Source organism: Furipterus horrens, unplaced genomic scaffold, assembly GCF_987537825.1.
Source record: "Furipterus horrens unplaced genomic scaffold, mFurHor1.1.pri manual_scaffold_2, whole genome shotgun sequence".
In the NCBI taxonomy this organism is placed as follows: Eukaryota; Metazoa; Chordata; class Mammalia; order Chiroptera; family Furipteridae; genus Furipterus; species Furipterus horrens.
Window position 1 is genome coordinate 48,099,827 of NW_028327172.1, and position 24,882 is coordinate 48,124,708.

The window sequence follows — 24,882 nt, forward strand, 5'->3', positions numbered from 1 at the left end:
AAATATATTCAGAATCTGTTACCTTTTCATTACTTCTACCATGAACATTTTGGTCACCATCATCTCTGCTTTGCTTATTGCAGGAGCCTCCTAATTTGTCTCCCTGTTTCTGTGTTTTTACTGTCTCTGCTCTACTATACTAACAGAGTAGTGTTTTCTATTTATTTATTTACCTATTTACAGAGGGGACGGGAGGGAGAAAGAGAGGGAGAGAAACAATAATGTGTGAGAGAATTATCTATCGGTTGTCTCTCACATGCCCCCACCCGGGGACCTGGCTCAGAACCCAGGCATTTGCCCTGACCGGCGACCTTTCACTTTACAGGATGACGCCCAACCAACTGAGTCACACCAGCCAGGGCTAGAGTAATGTTTTCTTTTAAAAAATACTTTATTTTTTAACAGTTTTAGATTTAAAGAAAACTTGAGAATAGTACAGAGAGCTCTCATATACCTTACGCTAAGTTTCCATTTTTAACATTTTATATTAGTATGGTACATTTGTTAGAATTAATGAACCAGTATTGATGTATTAACTAAAGTCCATGGTTTATTCAGATTTTTTAAAAAATTATTTAACCTATTGTCATTTTCTTTTTTGGGATACCATATTACATTTACTTACCATGTCTTTTTAGGCTCCTCTTGGCTGTGAAAGTTTCTCACTTTCCTTAATGTTTGATGACCCTGACAGTGTTGAGGATTACTATTCAAGTATTTTGTAGGATGTTCCACTATTGGAATTTGTCTAATATTTTTTTCATGATTAGACGAGGGTTATGGATTTTCAGAAGGAAGACCACAGATATAAAGTGCCGTTTTCATCATAATCAGATTAAGAAAATATACTGTCAATATGATCTTCCATCATCTAGTCCTCCATTACTTCTCTGAATCTGTCATCTATTGCTCTCTATACCTAATAAATTCCAATTCCGTTTATTAGGTCCTTGAAGTTTCTTAAACATACCAAGCTTGCTTCTGCCTCAGGGCCCTTGTGTTTACTGCTCCCTGTAGCCACATGGGTCATACCCGTTGGTTGCTTACTTCTAGTTTCTGTTCAAGTGTCACCTTATCAGAGAGATCTTCATTAAATCTTTATAAAAAGTCATAAAGCACTCCCATTATCTTTTATGTCCTACCCTGCTTTATTGTCTCTTCCAACATGACATGTGGTTTACTTATTTATTTGTTGTTACTCTCTCCCTACTAAAACATAGTTCCATGAAAGTACACACTTTGATTTGTTCATTCCACTATCCCCAGCATCTAGAATCATGCCTGGCACATAGTAGATGCTCAACAAATATTTATAAATGAGTGACTATATAAATTACTTCCTAAAAAGATTGTACCAATATATGTTCCCTTAGCAGTATATTAAAGTTCTATGTCTTGAACAGCATTGAATGTTGTCTTTTAAAATATTTGGTTGGTAAAATTTTTGTCTTTAAATATTTTTAGTTATATATTTATTGAATTGTTTCTTCATGCTTCATGTTTTGTAAGCTATTTTTTAATTATACATAACTAACTATGACTCTAGATATAGTAGTAGTATAGTAGGTATATGAAAAGAACTTATTTTTCCTTTCTTAGGTTATTATAGTGACCACATCACCAAGTTCAACCTTCGTGCCCAACATTCTCTCCAAATCCCATAACTATGCAGCAGTCACTAAGCTTGTACCAACATCAGTAATTGCTTCCACAACCCAGAAGCCACCGGTGGTTATAACTGCTTCCCAGTCCTCTCTGGTCAGTAGTAGCAGCAGTGGCAGCAGCAGTTCTACACCATCACCTATTCCTAATACAGTCGCAGTAACAGCTGTGGTATCTTCCACGCCATCTGTGGTCATGTCAACAGTAGCACAAGGTGAGTAGTAATTCAACCTGTAATTCTGTCCCTGTAGTTTATGAGAACTTTGAAGAAAACTCTATGGGTTTATTTTTCTGCTTTGGGTCTAAAGGTCCTTCCTGCTTCATCACAGATTACCACTCTCCCTCTCCAGTTAGAGAATGTCAGGATAGTGGGTTACTCATGTTTCTTATATTAATAAATGCTTACTTCAAAGTTTTTTATTCGTTTACGTAGTATCTACTCACATATGCAATTAACATTCCTAAAATGTAGGTTAAACCTTGTCACAACAAATTTCAAAGGTGTACACAAATATCTTTAGTAGGATTTTTTAATAAGGAACTTAAAATTATTTTCCTATAGGTTCTTTAGAAGAGACATTAAGTATATAACCTCTTCAAAGTAAGTTACCCAGTGATAAGAAGTAGGGGGAAAAGGATGATTTCAAGAATCTGCCATTTGCCTTTTTTTCAATCTCCTAAATATTTTTGTATGGGTGGGGAATGGGAAGTATTGAGAGGAACTGAGGCTGAACTGAAAGACAGTTGCTTCTTTATAGTAGAGGAAAGGATATGTGGGAACCCCAACTTTCTGTTAGCTTAAGTCAGTTTAGATCTCCTCTATATTTTTGTGCTCCTCACAGATGAAAGGCAAATAGCACATTGTTAGAAATTTTTTTTTTATGGTGTTGGTAAGTCTTAAGATGGGGCTCAGAGGGATATACTTATTACACAGAATTCATACCAAAGGCAGCATAGAAGCAATATAGAATAGTACTTAATATTACTTTTCTTTTTCTTTTTCTTTTTTACTTAATATTACTTTTCATTGAATTTTACTTGAGTAATATATAGCTCAAGATAGACCGAGACTTGGAAATATTTTAGTTTATGAACTAGTAGCAAATGCAAGCAAATATAATTGCTTTAGCCATGTTTAGTGTGTTCTATAGGAAGAGATTTCATAGATGTGATGTGGTTAGTATTCCTTTTTTATAACCCCCATGATATAATGTGAGAGCATCTGTTATTATTTTCTGAACCTAATACCTATTTAATGTCTCAGTCAATAAAAGGAAATAGCAGGCTTGAAACTTTCTTTTATTTGTTACCTTAATAACTTTTTAAAAACCATTCCAACTTTTCTATTTGCAGCAGTAAACTATAATATAGTATTATTAAAAATATAAATAAATTTTATATAGAAAGTTTGTTTAAAATGCTGGTTACAAACATGATCCAAATACATCATTTCTAAATTTGAAGGTGAGAGAAGGGAAGGCCACCTGTTTTATCACCTGACTGATCCTCATATCAAAACTATCATCCATTGAGAGTTATTTTTCCCTTCTAGTCCTCATTACAGTTTGCTAAAGTTTTACTATATTAGAAAGTTTGCTGTTCTTAGAACTTATTGAGATAAAAGGACTACTCCTCTTAGTTACTAATGAAATATCTTTAGATGAAATGAATATTCCATGCTTCTGTTTTTTTAACAATATTTTTAAAGTATATTTTATTGATTATGCTATTACAGTTGTCCCAGTTTTTTCTTATATAATTCCTTTTAACATTTCATGTAATAATGACTTGGAGATGATGAACTCCTTTAGCTTTACCTTGTCTGGGAAGCACTTTATCTGCCCTTCCACTCTAAATGATAACTTTGTTGGATAGAGTAATCTTGGTTGTAAGTCCTTGCTCTTCATCACCTTAAATACTTCTTGCCAGCCCTTTCTTGCCTGAAAAGTTTCTTTTGAGGAATCAGCTGACAGTCTTATGGGACCCTCTTTGTAGGTAACTCTCTGCTTTTCTCTTGCTGCTTTTAAGATTCTCTCTTTATCTTGAACCTTTGGCATTTTAATTATGATGTGTCTTGGTGTGATCCTCTTTGTGTCCATCTTGTTTGGGACACTCTGTGCTTCTTAGACTCATATGTATTTCCTTCACCGGATTAGGAAAGTTTTCTCTCATTATTTTTTCAAAATAAGTTTTAAATGTCTTGCTCTTCCTCTTCTTCTAGCACCCCTATGATTTGGATGTTGGTACATTTTGAGATGTCCCAGAGGCTCCTTATACTTTTTTTATTTAATTCTTTTTTTTTCTTGTTGTTCAGGTTGAATGCTTATTTCTTCCTTATGTTCTGAATCATTGAGTTGAATCTTGGCTTCATCCCCTCCACTGTTGGTTCCCTGAAGACCAGCCCTTTTCAACCTATGGGTCACGACCCCTTTGGGGGTCGGACGACCCTTTCACAGGGGTTGCCTAAGGCCATCGGAAAACACATATATAATTACATATCGTTTTTGGGATTAATCACTATGCTTTAATTATGTTCAATTTGTAGCAATGAAAATACATCCCGCATATTAGGTATTTACATTACAATTCCTAAGAGTAGCAAAATTACAGTTATAAAGTAGCAACAAAAATAATTTTATGGTTGGGGGTCACCACAACATGAGGAACTGTATTAAAGGGTTGTGGCATTAGGAAGGTTGAGAACCACTGCTATAGACTTTTCTTTATCTCACTTAATCTAACCTTTGTTTCTGCCTGGGTATTTTTTATGCTATTGCCATACTCAATGAGTTCTTTGAGCATCCTGATAACCAGTGTTTTGAACTCTGCATCTAATAGTTTGCTTATCTCCATTTATTTTTGTTCATTTTTTTAAAAAATTTATTATTTTTAGAGGGGAAGGGAGGGAGAAGAACAAGAATAGAGTTGCCTCTCGCCTGCCCCCAACTGGCGACCTGACCTGCAACCCAGGCATGTTCTCTGACTAGGAATCGAACCTGCAACCTTTCAGTCAGTAGGCCAGCACTCAGTCCACTGAGCCACTCCAGCCAGGGCTTATTTAGTTCTTTTGGGGCAGGGTGGAGGGGTTGGTTCTGTTGTTTCATTAGAGCCATATTTCTTTGTCTCTTCATTTTGGCAGCCTCCCTATATTTGTTTCTGTATATTAAGTAGAGCTGCTTTGACTCCCCATCTTAGTAGCGTGTCCTATTGTAGAAAAGTGCACCTGTAAGTTGTATGGGGCTGAGCCTTAGGTAATCGCCTTAGGTTAAGGCTTTTAAATAGTTTAAAAATAATAACTTTCCCTTGTATAACACTTTATGCTTATTGAGTCACAAAATGTTGGTGCCTAAAGGGGCTCCAGTGATAACTGGTTCAGCCCAACTAAGCAATATAGCACACATGCCACCAAAACTAGTATTCAATGGGAGTTGGAAGTGGGCAAGATAGGAGCATGTGTAAGTGAGTAAGCCCTCCATTTCGTAGACAAAAATATGACTACAGTAGTCCCTTTCTATATCGTGGTTCACTTATTGAGGCCTCACTGTATCACAGGATTTTAAAAAATATTATTTTTAATTATCACGGATTTTTCGCTATATTGTGGGATTTTGTGGTACTGTATATGTATGTTGTTAAAGTTATGTAGGTTTAAGAGTGTAGAATATGTTTAGGAACATAAGTAGTGTTTATAAAAGTGTGGAAAAGGTTAATAAGGAAGAGGGAAATGTTAATAAGGGACTGGGAACGGTTTATAAGTGTGTGGGAAGGGTTTATAAAGCCTTAAAATATATATAAATATTAAAATAAATGTAAGGTTCCTACTTCGCAGATTTTCACCTATCGCAGGGGACAGATCTAGAATGTAATACCCGCGGTAAGTGAGGGAATACTGTACACCTTTTGTCTACTGTGAAGGATTTCTCATTCTGTGATTTTACCTGACCCACACAGCAATCCTTAGACTTCTAATGCAAGGAAAATTCAACAAATGAGGAGGCTGAGGCCCAGAGAGTCAGAGTGAATTCTTAAGGTTTCTTCCCCATCTTTATTATTCTCCAGAAACATTTTACTTAAGGATGTGATATTATTTAAAATGTTTCTGTGATACAGTGTCATATGGGGGTGTGGAGGAGGAGGGTGTGAAATAGCCTAAGTACTTTATAACTAGGCTATTTATCAGTTTCTTTTCATTGTTTCAGCTGTGTTCAGCAAGTTGAGTATGGTGAGCTATATTCTAGGTTCTTTCTGTTAGGAATATTAATTCATTTACAAATAGTCCTATTGTGTTGTTGGTGAACTATAAAATTATTGATGAAAAGTTGGGGGGGAGGGAAAACTTTCTCTCAGACTCATAGATTTTAGTGGAAGTTATTGGTACTCTTTAATTATTCATGCTTGCTGATACTAGTTTTGCACTGAAAAGAAATGTCTTACAGCCTGTTTTCATTGAGTTTTTTTGCTATGGATATATTGAGTATGCCCACTTGTAACTTTTCATATGATTATATAATGACCCAATTAGAGGTTTTTAAAATTATTTTTTTAGAGAGATGGGAAGGGAGGGAGAAAGAGAGGGGATATGAGAGGAAAACATCAATTGGCTGCCTTTTGCACGTGCCCCAAGGGATGGAACCTGCAACCCAGGCATGTGCCCTGAGTGGGAAAAGAAGAGGTGACCTTTTGTTCACTGGACAATGCCCAACCAATTGAGCTACACCAGCCGGGGTCCAGTTAGAGTTCTTAAATGACTTTAATTTATAGATTACTGGAAAATTAGATATAGAAAAGCTACTTTACCATGCTAAATAGTTCAAAAGATGAATGTTTCATTGTGAATTACTTTATTTCATGCCATGTTTAAATTGACTCACTAGTACCTGAAATGGAATTTCTGGAAAAAAAATGTATTAGAAAAGGATTCAAAACAGTTTGCTCTGCTCTTATATTACATTGAGGAACCTGTATTTTCTAACAGCGAATTTATTGTGACATCTGTGAGACTATCCTACATGATATTTTGTTTCTTTTGTGTTAACTCTTCACCAAGAGAAAATCTTTTTTTTTTTTTTTTTTTTTTTTTCGTGTGAGAGCAATAATGCCTCTTGCAAAGTTTGGCTGTTAGAAATCAAATATGTAAAATACCACACATTATATCTGACACTAGGTGCTTAATAAATTACTACTTTTATTGATTTACCTAGTTTGTATTATCTACTACAATAATCAGAAGTAACTTTAAAAAGGCTTTACTATTGAATTTTCTTTTCCCCCACTCTTCTACAGGTGTATCTACATCAGCAATCAAAATGGCATCTGCCAGACTTCCTTCTCCCAAAAGCTTAGTGGGTGCCCCAACTCAGATTCTTGCACAGTTTCCGAAACAGCATCAACAGTCTCCTAAGCAGCAGTTACATCAAGTGCCACAACAGACACAGCAGCAGGTGGCCCAGTCTCCTTCAGTGTCTCATCAGCAACAGCCTCAGCAATCTCCTTTGCCAGCTGGTATCAAGCCCACCATTCAAATCAAACAAGAGTCAGGTAACTGGGAAATGTTTACGCAATATGGCAATCCTTGTCCAGTCATCAGCTCTCTGCAAAAATAATATGGATTTACTTCCATATACAATTTTCTCAAGCTCCAGATTTTTAAATTCCAAAATGTATTTTGAGAACCTCCTGTTGGAAATACCTATATATGAAGAACTGGAGCTTGAAAATAGAAAAGGAATAAAAACAATTTGCACAGCAGGAAGAGGGTTTTTTGTTGTTTTTCAGTGAACTCTCAAGAGAGAGAAAGAAAGCTGAGGAAATAAACCCAGATTTGGAATTATATTCTGGGGCCCACTGGGGTTATGGGAAGTGGGCAGTGGAAAAATTAGTCTGGGGAGTCTTGTGTTAGAGAGCAGTTCATATTTATGAATATGATATAAAATTGTCATGAGCAGAAGAGGTGCTAAGATTATAGGACATCATGTACAATGAATAAGTTTGTGGTTTGTGGAATAACACTTCAGCAGTTTATTGAAAGCATCTCTCGCACAATGGGAACTCAAGTCTGAGTCAGTTACTGTAAGTTATTAAATCATAAAAGTATTAAATAGAAAAGATAGGTAGAATGGAGGCGGAGTGACAGAGAAATTAAAAAGCCTCTTAGAATAAATATCTTTAAGAAAAGAAAATGGATAGTTTTCTCAAATGAATCTAGACTTTATTTGGTGGTAGAACAGGAATTTGGAGGATACTGACATTTTTAATTTGTTTTTTGATAAGAGCATGTAATTTTTTTTTTTTTTTTACTGCCATATACTGTATTAGTTTTAGGTGTATAACATAATGATTTGATATATGTTTACAGGGGTAGGCAAAAGTAGGTTTATAGTTGTGAGTATGCAACTTAATTACTTATTAAGAATTATTTATTACTGCTTTATTTTCCATATGAATAATTGTAAGCCTACTTTTGCCCATCTCTATATATTGCAGTGATTACCCTAATAAATTTAGTTAAACTCCATCATCACACATAGTTACAGACTTTTTTCCTCGTGATGAAGACTTTGAAGAGCTACTCTCTTAGCATCTCTCAAGTGTACAACACAGTATTGTTTGCTGTAGCCACTATGCTGTACCTTACGTCCCCAGGATTTATTTATCTTAAAACTGGAAGCCTGTACCTTTTGATCACCTTCACCCATTTCAGCCAGCCTCTTATCTGTTGTTCTCTTGTGTCTATGAGCCCTGTATTTTTATTTGTTTTTTAGATTTTGCGTATAAGTGAGATCATACAGTACTTATATTTCTCTGACTTATTTCACTTAGCATAATGCCATCTATGTTGTTGTAAATGGCAGGATTGTATCTATATATCACATTTTCTGTTTTTTATTATTCAGATTTAATGTTTTATTTTTTTTTAAGTTTTTTGAAAATTTCCACATGATTTTTCACTCACGTATAAGTAAACCTTAATTTGTGATAAAATCAGTGATGAAAGAAACAAAGATTCGTGTGAGTGAAGATTATTCCCAGTTCATTCAGGCCTCAGTTACAACTCTGTCAGCAGCAGAACCGGACAGCAGAGCAGTAATATATGCCATACTATTGCTTTTAGCTTTGTCTGCATTATCCCTGAAAGGAAAGAAGGCATCAGAGCTGATAGAAACTTCACTAAGTTTGTCAAACCATTCCTTCTTCTCATCCTTGGTTTATAATTCAGGGACTTCCTCAAACAGTGCCTCCCACTTTACTAAATCTTCATTCTCACTGATGATTCCAAGAACATATTGATCATTGGCATTGGAGATTTCTGCTCTTTCCACTACAGTTTTAAACTTCATTGAAAGCACTCATGGATGATGTCTAAGCCATCAAGTTTGCCTTATCTTCTGCGAGGCGTGTGCAGTTATCCCAGATGGCTGTTCTGCTCCAATGCCAATAACCTGATTGTTCTTGGCATAGTGCACGGTGTTAGACTGAGTATACTTGACAGCAGAGGTGGCCACAATGAGGTCTCTGAGTACAGATTCCAGCAAATCTTTATCTTATTTTTTATATTTTTTATTGTTCTATTGCAACTGTCCCATTTTCCCCCCATTGCTTTCCCCTTTCCTGCACACCTACCACCTCTCCCACAGTCAATCCCTATCCTGTTGTCCATGTTCGTGGGTCATTTATATTATTTCCTTGACCCTTTCCCTTCTTTCCTCCTTTTTCCCTCCTCCCCTCCCTTCGCCTCTAGTAAGTGCCAGTGTGTTCCTTGTTTCCATGTCTTTGGTTCTATTTTGCTCGTTTGTTTGTTTTGTTCATTAGTCTCCTGTATTAGGTGATATCATATCGTATTTGTCTTTCACCACCTGCCTTATTTCACTAAGCATAAAACTCCAGTTCCATCCATGTTGTTGCAAACGGTAGGAGTTCCTTCTTTCTGCTGCATAGTACTCCATTGTGTTAAATGTACCACAGTTTTTTGATCCACTCATCCACTGTTTCCAGCATTTGGCTATTGTAAATAGAGCTGCTATGAATGTAGGGGTGCATATGTTCTTCTGAATTGGTGTTTCAGGATTCTTTGGGTATAATCCTAGCAATGGAATTGCTGGATCAAAAGGCAGTTCCATTTTTAGTTTCTTGAGGAAATTCCATATTGTTTTCCACTGTGGCTGCACCAGTCTGCATTTCCACCAACAGTGCTCAAGGGTTCCCTTTTCTCCACATCCTTGTCAACACTTGTTTGTTGATTTGTTAATGATGGCCATTCTGACTGGTGTGAGGGAGTATCTCCTTGTGATTTTACTTTGCATCTCTGAAGGCTAGTGATGTTGAGCATCCTTTCATATGCTTATGGGCCCTTTGTATGTCCTCCTTGGAGGTTTCTTTTCAGGTCCTTTGCCCATTTTTTAATTAGATAGTCCATCTTCCTAGTGTTGAGTCATATAAGTTCTTTATATATTTTGAAGATCAAACCCTTGTCTGAGGTATCATTGACAAATATGTTTTCCCATATGGTTGGTTCTGTTTTTAACTTGCTGATGTTTTCTTTTGCTGAGCAGAAACTTTTTAGTTTGATGTAGTACCCTTTGTTTATTCTTTCCTTTATTTCCCTTGCGCTGGGAGATATATCGGCAAATATATTGCTGCCTGGGATATCTGAAATTTTCCTACCTATGTTTTCCTCTATGACTTTTATGGTGTCATGGCTTACGTTTAAGTCTTTTATCCATCTTGAGTTTATTCTGGTGTGTGATATAAGCTGGTGTTCTAGTTTCATTTTTTTGTATGTCCCTCTCCAGTTCTCCCCAAACCATCTGTTGAAGAGGCTATTTTCACTCCATTTTATGCTCCTTCCTCCTTTGTCTAATATTAATTGACCATAGAGACCTGGGTTTATTTCTGGGCTCTCTCTTCTGTTCCATTGATTTATATACACTTGTTCTCATACCAGTACCAGACTGTTTTGATCACTGTGGCCTTGTGATATACTTTGATATCAGGTATTGTGGTTTCTTCTACTTTGGGATCATTTTTGGTTCCATGTAAATGTTTGAAGTATTTGTTCTAGGTCTTTGAAATATGTCATTGGTATTTTAATAGGGATTGAGTTGAATCTATAAATTGCTTTGGGTAGTATGGACATTTTAATGATGTTAATTCTTCCCATCAATGACATGGTATATGCTTCCATTTATTTGTATGTTTCCTAATTTCTTTCTTCAGTGTTCTGTAGTTTTCCAGGTACAGGTCTTTTACCTCCTTGGTTAAGTTTATTCCTAAGTACTTTATTTTTCTTGTTGCTATAGTAAATGGGATTTTTTTCTAGTTTCTATTTCTGATATTTTATTGTTGGTGTACAGAAATGCCTTCGATTTCTAAATATTGACTTTGTACACTGCTATTTTGCCAAATTCATTTATTAGGTTGAGTAGTTTTTTGGTGGAGTCTATAGGGTTTTCTATGTACATATCATGTTGTCTGCAAATAATGGCAATTTACTTCCTTCTTTCCAATCTGGGTGCCTTTTATTTCTTTTTCTTATCTAATCAGTGTGGCTAGAACTTCCAAAATGATGTTCACTAGCAGTGGAGAGGGTGGACATCCTTGTCTTATTCCTGATCGTAAGAGGAAAGCTTTTGGTTTTTACCCATTGAGTATGATGTTGGCTGCAGGTTTCTTGTATATGTCCTTTATTATGTTGAAGTATGCTCCCTCTAGGCCCAGTTTGCCATCCGGTCCAGGGCTTTTGAGTGCCAGGAGGTTTTTGATTACTACTTCAATTTCACTAGCTGTTATCAGTCTATTCAGGCTTTTTGCTTCTTGATTCAGTTTCAGAAGATTATATGTTTCTAGAAATTTGTCCATTTCACCCAGGTTGTAAAGTTTGTAGTAATTGTTTGTAGTAATTTCTTAACAATCCTTTGTATTTCTGTGGTATTGATTGTGATTTCTCTTCTTTCATTAATGATTTTATTTATTTGTATCCTCTCTTTTTTTTCTTGACGAGTCTTGTCAGTTTTGTTTATCTTTCCAAAACCAGCTCCTGGTTTTATTGATCCTCTGAATTGTTCTTTTAGTCTCTATGTAATTTAATTCTGCTCTGATCTTGATTATTTCCTTCCTTGTACTCACTCTGGGCTTTGTTGTTGATCCTCTAGTTCTTATAGATGTAGGGTTAGGTTGTTTATTTGAGATTCTTCTATCCTTTTTAGGTAGGCCTGTATTGCTATGAACTTTTCTGTCGGGACTGCCTTCACTATGCCGCATAGGTTTTGGGCTGTTCTGTGTTCATTTTCAGTTGTTTCCAGAAACTTTTTTATTTCTTCCTTGATGTCATTGTTATTTCATTCATTATTTAATAGCATGTTATTCAGTCTCCATGAATTTGAATGTTTTTGAGTTTTTTCCTTGAGGTTGATTTCCAATTTCAAGCCATTATGATCTAAGCAGATGCTTGATATAATTTCGATTTTCTTGAATTTTGTTGAGGCTTTTTGTGTCCTACCATGTGGTCTATCTTGAAAATATTCCATGTGCATTTGAAAAAATATATATATTTTGCTTCTTTGGGGTGAAAGGTTCTGTATGTATCAATTAATCCCATTTAATCTAGAGTGCTGTTCAGTGCCAGAATATCCTTGGTGTTTCTTTGCTTGGAAGGTCTGTCCATTGTTGACATTGGGGTGTTAAAGTCCACTACTATGAGTGTTTTGCTGTTGATATTTTTCTTGAATTTCTCCAAGATTTCCTTATATATTTGGGTGCTTCTACGTTGGGCGCATTTATGTTTACAAGGGTTATATCTTCTTGGTGAATTGTTCCCTCAAGTATTATTAAATGTCCTTCTTTGTCTCTTGTTATGGCCTTTGTTGTAAAATCTGTTTTGTCTGATATAAGTATTGGTACCCCAGCTTTTATTCATGTTTGTTTACATGAAATATTTTTTTCTATCCCTTCTCTTTCAGTCTGTGTAGATCTTTTGTTATGAGGTGGGTCTCTTGTAGACGGCATATACGTGGGTTTTCTTACCCATTCTGCTACCCTGTGTCTTTTGATTGGTGCATTTAATCCATTTACTTTTAAGGTCATTATTAATAGGTACTTTATTCATTTTCATTTTTCCCCTTTGTACCTGTGTTCCTCTCTGTCTCTCTGTTTCTTCATCTTCTTAAAGCAGACCTTTTCGCATCTCTTGCAATGTTGGTTTGGCGGAGATGTATTCTTTTAGCCTTCTTTTGCCTGAGAAATTCCTTATTTCACCTTCCATTTTGAATGAGAGCCTTGCTGGGTAGAGTATTCTTGGTTGTAGGCCTTTGCTTGGACTATTTTTTTGCCATTCCCTTCTGGCTTGTAGTGTTTCTGTTGAGAAATCAGCTGATAGGTTTATCAGAGCTCCCTTGTATGTTATTAGCTATTTCTCTCTTGCTGCTTTTAGGATTCTCTCTTTGTCTCTGAATTTTGCCATTTTAATTATGATGTGTCTTGGAATGGGCCTCTTTGGGTTCATCTTCATTGGGACCCTCTGTGCTTCTTGGACTTGCGTGACTTTTTCTCTCATCAAGTTAGGGAACTTTTCTCTCATTACTTTTTCAGACAGGTTTTCTATCCCTTGCTCCTCTCCTTCTTCTAGTATCCCTATGATGCAGATATTATTACGTCTCATGTGGTCCTGCAGCTCTCTTAAAACCTCTTCATTCTTTTTCAGTCTTTTTCCATTTCGTTGCACTATCTGGGAATTTTTTTCTATGTTGTCCTCCAGCTCACTGATCCGATCCTCTGTTTCATCTAGACTGCTTTTGATTCCTTCTACTGTGTTCTTTAATTCAGAAATTGTCTTCTTCATATCCTCCTGGCTTTTATTGATAGTTTCTATGGCCTGTTTAATGCTGGTATAGTTCTCAGTAAGTTCCTTGTAACTTCCCTGGAGTTCTTTGTAGTTTTCTTTGAGCTTGCTGCGTTCATTGAGCTTCCTTATAATCATTATTTTGAATTCTGTGTCTGATAGTTTGCTTGCCTCTATTTCATTTAGCACTCTTTCTGGGGATTCCTCCTTCCCTTTCGATGGGGGAGTTATTTCTTTGTCTCCCAATTTTTTGTGACTCTTCTTGTTTGTTTCTGCTTCTTAGATCTGTTTTGACTTCCTATCTTTGTGTTGTGACCTTCTGTGGTAGGAGACCTGTGGGATTCAGTGGTGTGATCACCTTGATCTCCTGAACTTGATGTTCTTGGGATACCCTTTGTGCCGTTTAATTGGGCTCTCTGGTTGTACTTGGGTTTTGGTTGTTGTTGTGTTGCTCTTTGGTGGGTCCTTCCCTCCAGCCAGCTGACTGAGAGTCCCTCCTCCCACTACATCTTACATACTGTTGTAGAGATGCACTTTCTTTACTTTCCTGATCTGCTTCTGGTGATACCAGATCATATCCCAGTCTGGGCCTAGGCAGCCTGTTCGAGACTACCAGAGATCTGCTCTCTTTGTTTGTCTCCTTTAGTTGTTAATCTGTTCAATCTGTGATCAGCCATCAGGCTTAACCACCGAAGGCGTGCCAGATTAATTCCTGGGGGCAGGGCTATTGCTTCCCCTCAGGCCTCTTGGAGGGGAGTGTTCTGTCTGCAGTATGGCAGATTAGTCAGCTCTGGGACCTGGTCTGCTGCTCCCTCAGTTCTCTCTTCAAAGCCGCCACCCCAAACTCTCCTTAAGCGTCTCTAGTTCACTCTGCCCTCCCTCTGCTGGAGCCCCGGGTAAGTGGGTGCCAGTGTATTTTTGTACATGGTCCCTTTAAGCACTCTCCGGCTATCTCTCAGGCCAGCAAAAAATACTCCACGGCTTTACACTTTTCACAGCTGGATGCTGTTTTACTCTCAGCTCTGTTGCTGTAGGCTGGAAAGCCCAACTGGGGTTTAGACCCTACCCTTCTTAGGGGGAACCCCTGGCTACTGAGATGTTTCTCCATCCCTTTTGCAGCCCCCCCGTGGGAGCCCAGCCAGCCCTTTCACATCTCCGCACTTCCTATCAGTGACATTGTGATGAAGCAGCCTTTTCTGTCTGTCTATGGTTATAAGGCTTCTCTCAAGCTAGTGTTCTGTTGGTTATTCCGGATGATTTCTCCACAATTAAGTTGTAATTCCACATTGGTTCTGGTAGGAGGTTAGTATAGCTTCTACTACTCCTCTGCCATCTTGGATCTCAAAATCTTTATTCTTGGTAACAAAATTACTAAATAATGACCTGTTGATGACACCACTATTCTTGTCTGGTTTAAATGAAGACTAAAGAGAGTCAAACTTTATTTTCATCTGGATTATAAAACTGATCCATTTGAAGAACACAGTAGATTCCTTTTTTTTTTCTCTTCAGCTTGCATAATCTCTGCTGATCTATTTTCAATTTTGCTAATTATTTTTTCTGCCAGTTCAAATCTATTGTGAGCCTCTAATGAAATTTTTACTTCAATTATTGTACTATTCAACTCCATATTTTTCATTTGTTTTTTTTTAATAACTTCTGTCACTTAATTAATATTCTCTATTTGATGCCTATTTGGCAATGCTGTCTTCTGAAATCATGCGTTTCTTTAGTTTTGGGAACATTTATGACTACTTTGATTTCTTTTTTATTTTTGTTAAATCTGACGTCTGGTCATTCTCATAGGCTGTTACTGTTGCTTTTTAAATAGCGTGTAGGTTATATTTTCCTGTTACTTTGCATGCCTCCTAATGATTTTTGTTGGAAACTAGACATTTCAGATGTTTGTATTGATATATTAGATATTAGATATGGTTGGATACTATCCCTCAGCCCTTGATGTATTATTTTCATTTGCTTGGTTATTTGTTGTTGAGTGACTAGATCAATTATTTTAGTGAAGTTAGGCCTCTGATGTTATTCCTCAGGGAGGTACAGCTTTGGGCATGTCCAGTCATTTTGAGATGACTGTGGTATTGGTATTGCTCTCTTTCTTTCTATGACCACATTCAGCTGTTAAACTCTACCAACTGGCTACTCTATTGATTGCAACAATGCCCTGGAGCATAAATTGCTCTCTACAAACTAAAGCAAATTGTGGCTTCTTTGAAGGAATAGTTTCAATGTTCTGCTTTTGATATTTGTTCTGACCACATGAGGATTCCTCTCAGCTTCTTTATTTCTCAGTTTTCTCCTGCAAACTATCTGGCCTGTAGTCTAGAACGTGTCTATTAAATCCATGAGTCTCCTTCCAGTTGCCTTTTATCACATCCTCTACTGTTCTTAATGCTATGTTACAAATGAAGTCAGTTCCTTTGGGAAGAGATTAAGAGCTACCTGTTTTATGGCTGATTTCTACCTTCAGACAGCCCCTGAGCTCTGGGGATAGGGTCAATGGCGTACTTCTCAGAATGACACTCCTGCCCTAGGAGCTGAGCACTCAGTGAAGGCAGGGTTGGAAGGATGGCTATCAGCCTGACATCCTCTCAGCTCTCTTTTCCCGGCAGTGCAGCCACTGCCTCACAAGCCATGGCAATGGGGATCAGGACCCCAGTATTCTCAGCAGCACCATGCCCAAGGAAGAACCTTTGATTCATGAATTGGGAGTTGGACAGAAGGGAGTGCCCACCTCTTGACTGCACTTGGCCAGGACTCAGTCTTAGCAATAGGTACCTGGGGGCAAAATGCAGTAAGCTGAAGGCCTGTTGCTCCTCAAAAGAAAGCCCTCCAAATGGGAGCTGGAGGAAGAGTAAACCCTGTGTTCTTGACTGCAGCAGTCTGGAGAGGAGTCTGCCTCACTTAAGAGCAGGGGAAGGAGGAACATATCTTGGTTTAAATACCACAGATCTTGCCTTTCTTACTGAATTTCTCTGCATTTTCTTGAATAGATGTTTCTTCATTTGTCTTTAAGACCATTTCCAGAGATTTCATTGGTGGTTTTTATTATTTTTACCAGTTTCATTGTGCTACCTTCCCAGAAATTGATCCATGGAATGTTTTTTTTTTTTTTTTAAGTATATTTTATTGATTATGTTGTAGTCCCATTTTTTTTTTCCCTCTGCTCCCCTCTGCCCATTACCCCCCTTCCCTCCAGCAATCCCATCCACCTTAGTTCATGTCCATGGGTCGTGCATATAAGTTCTTTTGTTTCACCCTTTCCTATATTATTCTTAACTTTCCCCTGTCTATTTTGTACAAACCAATTATGCTTCTTAATCCCTGCACCATTTCTCCATTTCTCCCCCTTCCCCCTCCCAGCTGATAATCCTCCAAGTGATCCCCATACCTATGATTCTGTTCCTGTTCTGGTTTGCTTAGCTGGATTTTGTTTTTATTTTTTAGATTCGGTTGTTGATAGTTGTGAGTTTGTTATCATTTTAGTGTTCATAATTTTGATCTTCTTTTTCTTAGGTAAGTCCCTTTGACATTTCATTTAATAATAGTGTGGTGATGATGAACTCTTAGCTTTACCTTGTCTGGGAAGCACTTTATCTGCCCTTCCATTCTAAATGATAGCTTTGCTGGATAGAGTCATCTTGGTTGTAGGTCCTTGCTTTTCATCACATTGAATCTGCTTGCCAGTCCCTTCTTGCCTGCAAAGTTTCTTTTTAGAAATCAGCTGATAGTCTTATAGGCACCCCTCTGTAGGCAACTCTCCGCTTCTCTCTTGCTGTCTTTAAGATTCTCTCTCTATCTTTCACCTTTGGCTTTTTAATCATGATGTGCCTTGGTGTGGTCCCCTCTGGGTCCAGCTCACCTGAGACTCTCTGTACTTCCTGGACTTGTATGTCTATTTCCTTTGCAAAATTTGGGAAGTTCTCCTCCATTGTTTTTCACATAAGCATTCAATTTCTTGCTCTTCCTCTTCTCCCTCTGGCACCCTTATGTTTCGGATATTGGCATGTTTAAAGTTGTTTCAGAGGTTCCCAAGCCTTCTCATTTTTTTCAATTCTAGTTTCCTCATTCTGTACTAGTTGACTTTTTTTCTTCCTTAAGTTCCAAATCATTGATTTGAACCCCGGTTTTCTTCCCTTCACCATTGGTTTTGTATGAATTTTCCTTCGTTTCACTTAGCATAGCCTTCACTTCTTCTCTTATGTGTTTGCCATACTCAGGTATATGAGCATTTCAAGCCTGTAAGCGTCTTTATCACCAGTGTTTGGAATTCTGCGTCTGTTAGGTTGCCTATCTCCTCATCTGTTAAGTTGGCTATCTCCTTGTCACTTAGTTCTCCCACTGGAACCTTGATCTGTTCCCTCTTTTGAGCCATACTTTTCTGTCTCCTCATCTTGACAGGCTCCTGTGTTTGTTTGCCTCTGTGTCTTAGGTAGAGCTGTCACTCCTGTTACATTGTAAGGGGCGGAGCCTTAGGGATTCATCAGTACTAGGCGACCTGTTTCACCACATTGTGGTGCTGTGTGTGGGGGAGGGGTCTGAGAGGGAACAATACCCCTTGCCCAGCACTCGCTCCTTTTCTAGGCACGTCTCCCACTTCTGTATCAAACTGGTGCCTCTCTAGCTGTTGCCCTGGCTGTCGTTCCCAGAGTGGATGGATCTGCGGATGTTCTAGGACCGTGGGGGCCCTTTAAACAAGTGGACTCTGCTGAGAGACCGGCAGTTTCTGCCTCCGCCCCAACCCCCACTGGTCTGCACAGTCAGAAGCAATGAAGCTTGATTTTCCGCAGTGCTGGGACCATGAGCTGCGCAGTCTGGTGAGGAGCTGGGAACACCCCCCAGGTGTCCCTCCTGACTTTTTAAAACGTGTAACTGCTTTCCGCCACTGCTGCTGACACCACCACACTGCGTCCTCTTCGCTCTTCCTACCTGTCTGGATGAGTATTTCTTCTTTATATCTTTGTTTGTTGGACTTCCATGAAGTTTGATTTTCTGGAACTTCTGGCTGTTTCTAGTTTTGAGGTAGTTGTATTGCTTCTTAGTTGTGGAGGGAGAGACGCAGCATGTCTGTCTGCATCTTCGTCTTGGCCAGAAGTCTGGAATGGTTTTTGTTTATTTGTTTTTAATTAAGGTATAATTGACACATAATATGTTATTAGTTTTAGGTATACAACATGATGAGTAGGTATAGCTTAAGTTAACATTAACCTCCATCACCACAGAGTTACAAATTTGTGTGTTATGAGAACTTTTAAGAGGAATGGTTTTTAAATACGTTATAATTACCTCATTTTTAAAGGACTGTAGAATTATCCTGTGACAATATCTGGGTCTGCTATTTTTTGGTAAAGGGGGAACTCTTAATTTATTTTGAGGAAATTTTTCTGTATAAATCTTTTTTCTGAGTTCGATTTTGATTAATAATATTTTTCTAGAATATAATCTCTTTCATCCAGATTTTTAGCTTATTTGTAGGACTAAGCAAAACAGTTTCTTATTATTCTCTTAAATTTTTCTGTCTTGATTATTTCTCTGGGGACTTCTTTTTATATGCCTTGAGTATTATTATTGTAATTCACTAATGTGACAATATTAATACTAGAAATAATTTCCCCCTACAACTTCACTGTTTCTAATTTATTATAATCAGGATTTCTGTATTTCTATGATAGTAATATTTTATTGAATTCTTGGTATGTACTAGGCACTTTACAGTTTTGATTTATTTAATCTTCACAATAGCCCTAGAAGGTATATGCTAATAGTATCTTCATTTGGATAAGTAAACTGAGTCATAGAGATTAAGTAATTGCCTAATCATGCTTAGATGTCGTAATGTTAACTTCTTTATTGGCATATGAAATTTAAAATTATTTAAAACTATTAAAGAAATAGATTTGTTTGTTTCCTAATGTCTCAACCTATATACCATTTTAAAAAGTAGAAATTTTAATTGTCTATGGCAATACACTCAATTTCTTGAAAATAAGGTCCTGGTGCAATATGTTCAGTTCCATGAATTATTTCAGTGAAGTTAATGGGGAAAAAGTGTTCCTAAAATTTTCTTCATCAATTATTAGTACTTCATTTTGTAGTTAGCATGAAATATTTCTTTTAAATGGACATTTTACATTTGAAAAGTCAATTTAACAATTGTAACATTTAAATAAAATTTTTGAAAAATGTATAAAAAACCCATAATCTCACCACCGTAACATATTCCCTTCAAATTCTTGTCCAGATGTATATTTTTGTAGGCGCAATGATAATGTATTTGACGAAATGAGGTATTAAAAATACTTTTAAAAGTAGTCAACTTAAAAGTAAAGGTTCAGAAAGGAACTGTTCTTACTCATTTATAGTTTTCAACAAGTTTTATAATTTAAGAGATTAGAGAACTATTTGGTGTAGTTAGGATTATATAAAAACTGCATTAATATTTGTTTTTGACTTCTTATCCTAATTCTTTTACCCCCATCTGCATGGAATAGATTGTTTATCTGTAAAAGTTCAGGTCAGTGACTAATTTGGTTTGAACACTCTTCTATAACATGATCATAGACAAAAGAAAAAAATCGTTTTTAGAATTTAATAGCTTCTCTAATGTTTTAATTGTATTCTTGAATGAGATAAATTAGGAAAGGGGAATTTGAGAAATAAAAGTTGGTAAAGGGTTTTTATCCATACAAAGAAAGCATCTCTTTAGGCAAGGAGAAGTAAGTGTGTGTAACTACTGCCCTCTTGGGTTGGTATAAGGCACATGTATTTAAAATAGTCTATACTGATATTTATTTTTCTTCTTTCACAGGTGTTAAAATCATCACACAACAAGTTCAACCAAGTAAAATCTTACCCAAACCAGTGACAGCAACTCTGCCCACCAGTAGCAATTCCCCTATTATGGTGGTTAGCAGTAATGGTGCAATAATGACAACTAAACTGGTAACCACTCCTACTGGTAAGTTTTCTTGAGCATCAGTCCATTCATTCATCATCTATCTATTGAGTAATTTCTCTGTGCCAGCAATGTGTTTGATACTGTGGTGACAGAGATTGTTGAGACAGTTCTTTAAGGAGGCCTTTCTTGATTTTCCACTTCCCTCCAACTAAAAATAGTTCTCTTATTGTTGTACAGTCCTGTATTCTTTTCCTTCATAGCTTACACTGAAGTTTCTAACTACTTAGCTACTATTTGTTGATTTGTTTAATGTTGTTCACATTATTAAATTATAAGCTCTCATAAGGGTAATAATCTGTTTTATTACCCATATATAGAGAGAGCTGGTCTGTAAGTAAATGTTTAGTAGGATTTGTTGAGTGAATGAAAATACATTCCCATCCATAAGGATCTCACTTTGATGAGGTTGAGTCTATGTTACATTACAATATAGTAAGCGTTACTCAGACTGAGGGAGGCAAAATGGGATGACATTCTGCCTAGAAATGACAGAAACCACACCATGCCCAAGAAAGTGACAATGTAGAACATTTTAAATAATACTACCCTTTGTGACGGTGAACAGTTACATAATCCCTCAATCTTTTCCCTTGTCTATGTAAATGAGGTAGTAATACCTATGCCATAAGGTTATTGTAAGTATTAAATGAAATCAAGTATATAAGGTCCCCAGCAGAGTGCTCAATAGCTATTACTATTAATTAATATTAGAATTAGCTGTTGTTATAATTTTGAATTTGTGCATTCTTACCAATTATTTTTTATTTTTTATGAGGATGGCCAGTATTTAGATAAAAGAATCTAACTAGTATAAAATGATACCTATCTGGCTCTGGCTGGTGTGGCTCAGTGGATTGAGTGCTGACCTGCAAATCAAAAGGCTCAGGTTTGATTCCCAGTCAGGGCACACGCCTGGGTTGGGGTCCAAGTCCCCAGTTGGGGGTGCACGGGAGGCAAGCACACATTTCTCCCTCTCTTTCTCCCTCCCTTCCCCCCTATCTAAAAATAAAATAAAGTTAAAAATATTAAAATAAATAAAAGCTTTTTAAAAAATTTAAAAATATATAAATGATACCTATCTGAAGTTTATAAGCTATTATTTATTAGCCAGTATGTAAAGGTCTGCATAAACAGTACGCTTAGTACCCCTTAGTCTCTATTATCTCCATTTTCAGCAACAAAACAGATTTATGTTAAGCAACTTGCCCAACTTTGCATAGTCAATAAAAGGCAGAACTGGGATTTGAACCTGTATCTGTTGGACTCTAAATGGACTGCTTTAAAAAATTTTGCAGTAAAATATACATAACATGAAATTTACCATTTCACCATTTTTAAGTGTACAGTTTGTTCGTATTAAGCATATACTCATTATTTTGCATCCATCACCGCCATCTAGCTTCAGAGCTTTTTCATCTTCCCAAACTGAAACTGTAGTCCCACCTTCTCCCAGGCTTTGGTAATCACCATTCTACTTTCTGTCTCTGCAAAACCTCTGCTTTAGAAATACTGTTATTCTTGTATTAAATCTGTCATACCTCTCCCAAAACTTTTCACCATTTGGTCCAAAGACAGTAGTGTTAGGTATATATGATTCTTCATGTTAGGAAAAAGCAGCAAAAGTAATGTGTCTGTGCCATGTATCCATATTGGAATAAGTGTTTCCTTTTTTTAAAAAAACCGAAGCTTAAGTTGAATTTTTTTTCTGGTTATAATTTAACTGATTCAAACTATATGTCTATATAACATACTTATTTTGCACTAGATTTTTTTTCCCCTTGATTCAGTTGTACGTTTGTAACCAATTTAAACTAATTCTACTTAATATTCTTTCCTCTTTTGGATAGGGATTGTATTTTTAAATGGTGAATAACTTGCTAAAAGCATTTTTTAGGAGAAGGGATTTTTGAAAATGGGTATCACAGTGGCCTATGAATCTAATTATCATGAAAAAATATTTTTCAGTTGAAGAAGGTGTTATCTTAGTCATTTTCATTCTCCCCAGGATCAATAGTTCTTAGCTTATGAATGATATTTCTGAGTTACCAGATTTGTAGGAAACTATAACAGGCTCATCTGGTTAGTTTTTAATTCCTCTTTGGGAAAAGAAAAAAGTTCTAGAAATAGTGGGCAAGAGTGTAAAGTCCTTTGAGAGACATGAAGAAAAATAAGAGGTCAGTTAAAGCTGAGGAAATATGTAAATAATGAACTTTTTAGGCTAAAAAGAAATATTCCTGGCAATTCTTGGCAGCTTCAACTTTAATCTCTAGTAAAGTGATGGCATAACTCTTTAAAGGATGGAAATATAGGGCAACAGAGTACAAAACAGTAAAAGTTTATAACATTTTAGGCAAACAATATTGCCTTATTTGCTGAGTGATGACATTGGGCTTGGCACTGAGACAGCATAAAACAGATGCAGAGACCTTAAAATCTGTAACAGAAATGACTAAAATGCTCTCGCAGGAAAGATGGCTAAATTTATGTTTCTTTTGGCATAAAACTAACGGAAAAAAGGTAATGGAAGAAGCAACAGAATTGGTTATACTTTATCTTGGGGTTAGTAATTTGATGCAACATATCACAGTATTTTATGTGTAAAATTGATTCAAATCGACTTGGCTATAGTTCTTGCTATGTGCGTTGAAAACTGGCTGTAAATTATTACTTAAGTCTTAACACCTTGAAATTTTGTTTTCAAGTTAAAACAATGTAGGTTACATTGAATTATACTTAAACTGTATAAATTGTCATTCTTCTATAAGTAATGACAAGTTTTTCTTTCGGTTTTTCCCTTTTTATAGGCACACAGGCAACCTATACCCGGCCAACAGTGAGCCCATCCATAGGTCGGATGGCTGCAACCCCTGGAGCTGCAACTTATGTGAAAACTACCAGTGGTAGCATCATTACAGTAGTACCCAAATCATTAGCTACCTTGGGGGGCAAGATAATTAGCAGTAATATAGTTTCTGGTAGGTATATCTGAAACATGTACAAGGTATAGGTGATTCATAAGAGGAAAAAAAATTTCAACTGTTGAAAGATTCTGTTTGGTTTCAGTTTTCCCCTTAGAAGTCCTGAGCTTTTTCCTTTTCTTTTTTTTTTTTTAGCCCTGATGTTTAATGATTATAGGTTTTAGTTCTAGTATTAAATCTTCGCATATTAAGCTTCTGACATTTTAAAAATAGAACACAAATTTGCTTTTAATCAGGATGCAAAGATTATGGCTTACATTTGCATAGAGATGTTTCATTTATAAAATATTCTTTCATTTGTTAATCCGTTCAGACCTCATAACTCTGAGAGAGTCGTTATCATCCCCAGTTTAAGATACAAACAAATTTAAGGTTACAGAGATGAAATTGACCTGTCCAAGACCACACAAGCTAGATACTGGAAGAACTAGTATTTATTTATCTAAATATGTTTGAGAAACCACAACTTACCATTTCAATTACTAATGTCACTTTAGCTTATTAAAAATAAAAGTACTTGAATACCTTATTTGCTTTTCACCATTTATATTGACTGTTTACTCTTAAAAACTATTTTACTTAGGTAGTGAAGGCTAATATTTATTGGTATTTTGGAACCTTACCTGGTTTTTAATGGCTCATTAATTCCTGAAGTATTTGGGTTGTGGATCCTGAAGTGGACTATTAACATGGTATTTGTTTTCATTGATTAGTATTTTTTTAATTAAAATGGTGTAAATTATCTTTGATTAAGCGAGCCCTGTGGACTTTTAACTGTTTAATATTTTTGTAGATTAGCCATAATTTGTATGCCCCAGGTGAGTTGTTCTAACATTTTAAAGTGAAGGGATTGATGTCCCTGGCAGTAATACGATGTTGCTGATAATTCAGGGAGTGAAAAAAAGCAAAGCAGGGCATAGTATTGGCATAAAGTACTATATTTAAAGCTGTTAATTTTGGCTCTACTTTTAAGTATACATGAACAAATCCAACGTTTGCCAAACCAAGGAGGGTGAAACCAGTAGGGAAAGAATTATCGTACTCCAGATTTTTAAGAGGATACTTTAAATAACACAGTTAAAATTCAAATTATGATTTATTACCTGACAATATCTTTAAATAGTACAGAACACATACCTAGTTCTGCATTTCTCAAAAAATGATCATGTTTTTCATTGGTATATAGCTTTTTATGACTAAGAGTTTTTTCTTTACTTATATATGAATTCATGGTTCTGTGTAGCTTGAAAGGATGTTTAGATGTTATGAGGCCTCTGTTTTCAGACATTATTTATGATTTAGTTGCTTTGTACCAGGTTAGAGCAATGCAAAGCAAACACATTTTTCTGGAAGCAAAGAGGTGATCACATATAACATTTATAGATTTTATCATGTGTATATTTTATCCACCTTTCTATTTAAATATAAAGCAGCTC

General features: G+C 36.4%; 1 protein-coding gene across 4 annotated transcripts in view; it reads left to right on the plus strand.

The window, feature by feature from the left end:
- Window positions 1-24,882, plus strand: part of EMSY (EMSY transcriptional repressor, BRCA2 interacting) — an 82,455-nt gene that overhangs the window by 24,627 nt on the left and 32,946 nt on the right. For all 4 annotated transcript variants that reach the window (XM_090265655.1, XM_090265662.1, XM_090265660.1 and 1 more), the window contains 4 exons: window positions 1,600-1,876; window positions 6,946-7,200; window positions 20,319-20,468; window positions 23,273-23,443. In XM_090265655.1, coding sequence (XP_090121781.1) covers window positions 1,600-1,876; window positions 6,946-7,200; window positions 20,319-20,468; window positions 23,273-23,443 — 853 coding nt within the window. The remainder of the gene's footprint in view (window positions 1-1,599; window positions 1,877-6,945; window positions 7,201-20,318; window positions 20,469-23,272; window positions 23,444-24,882) is intronic.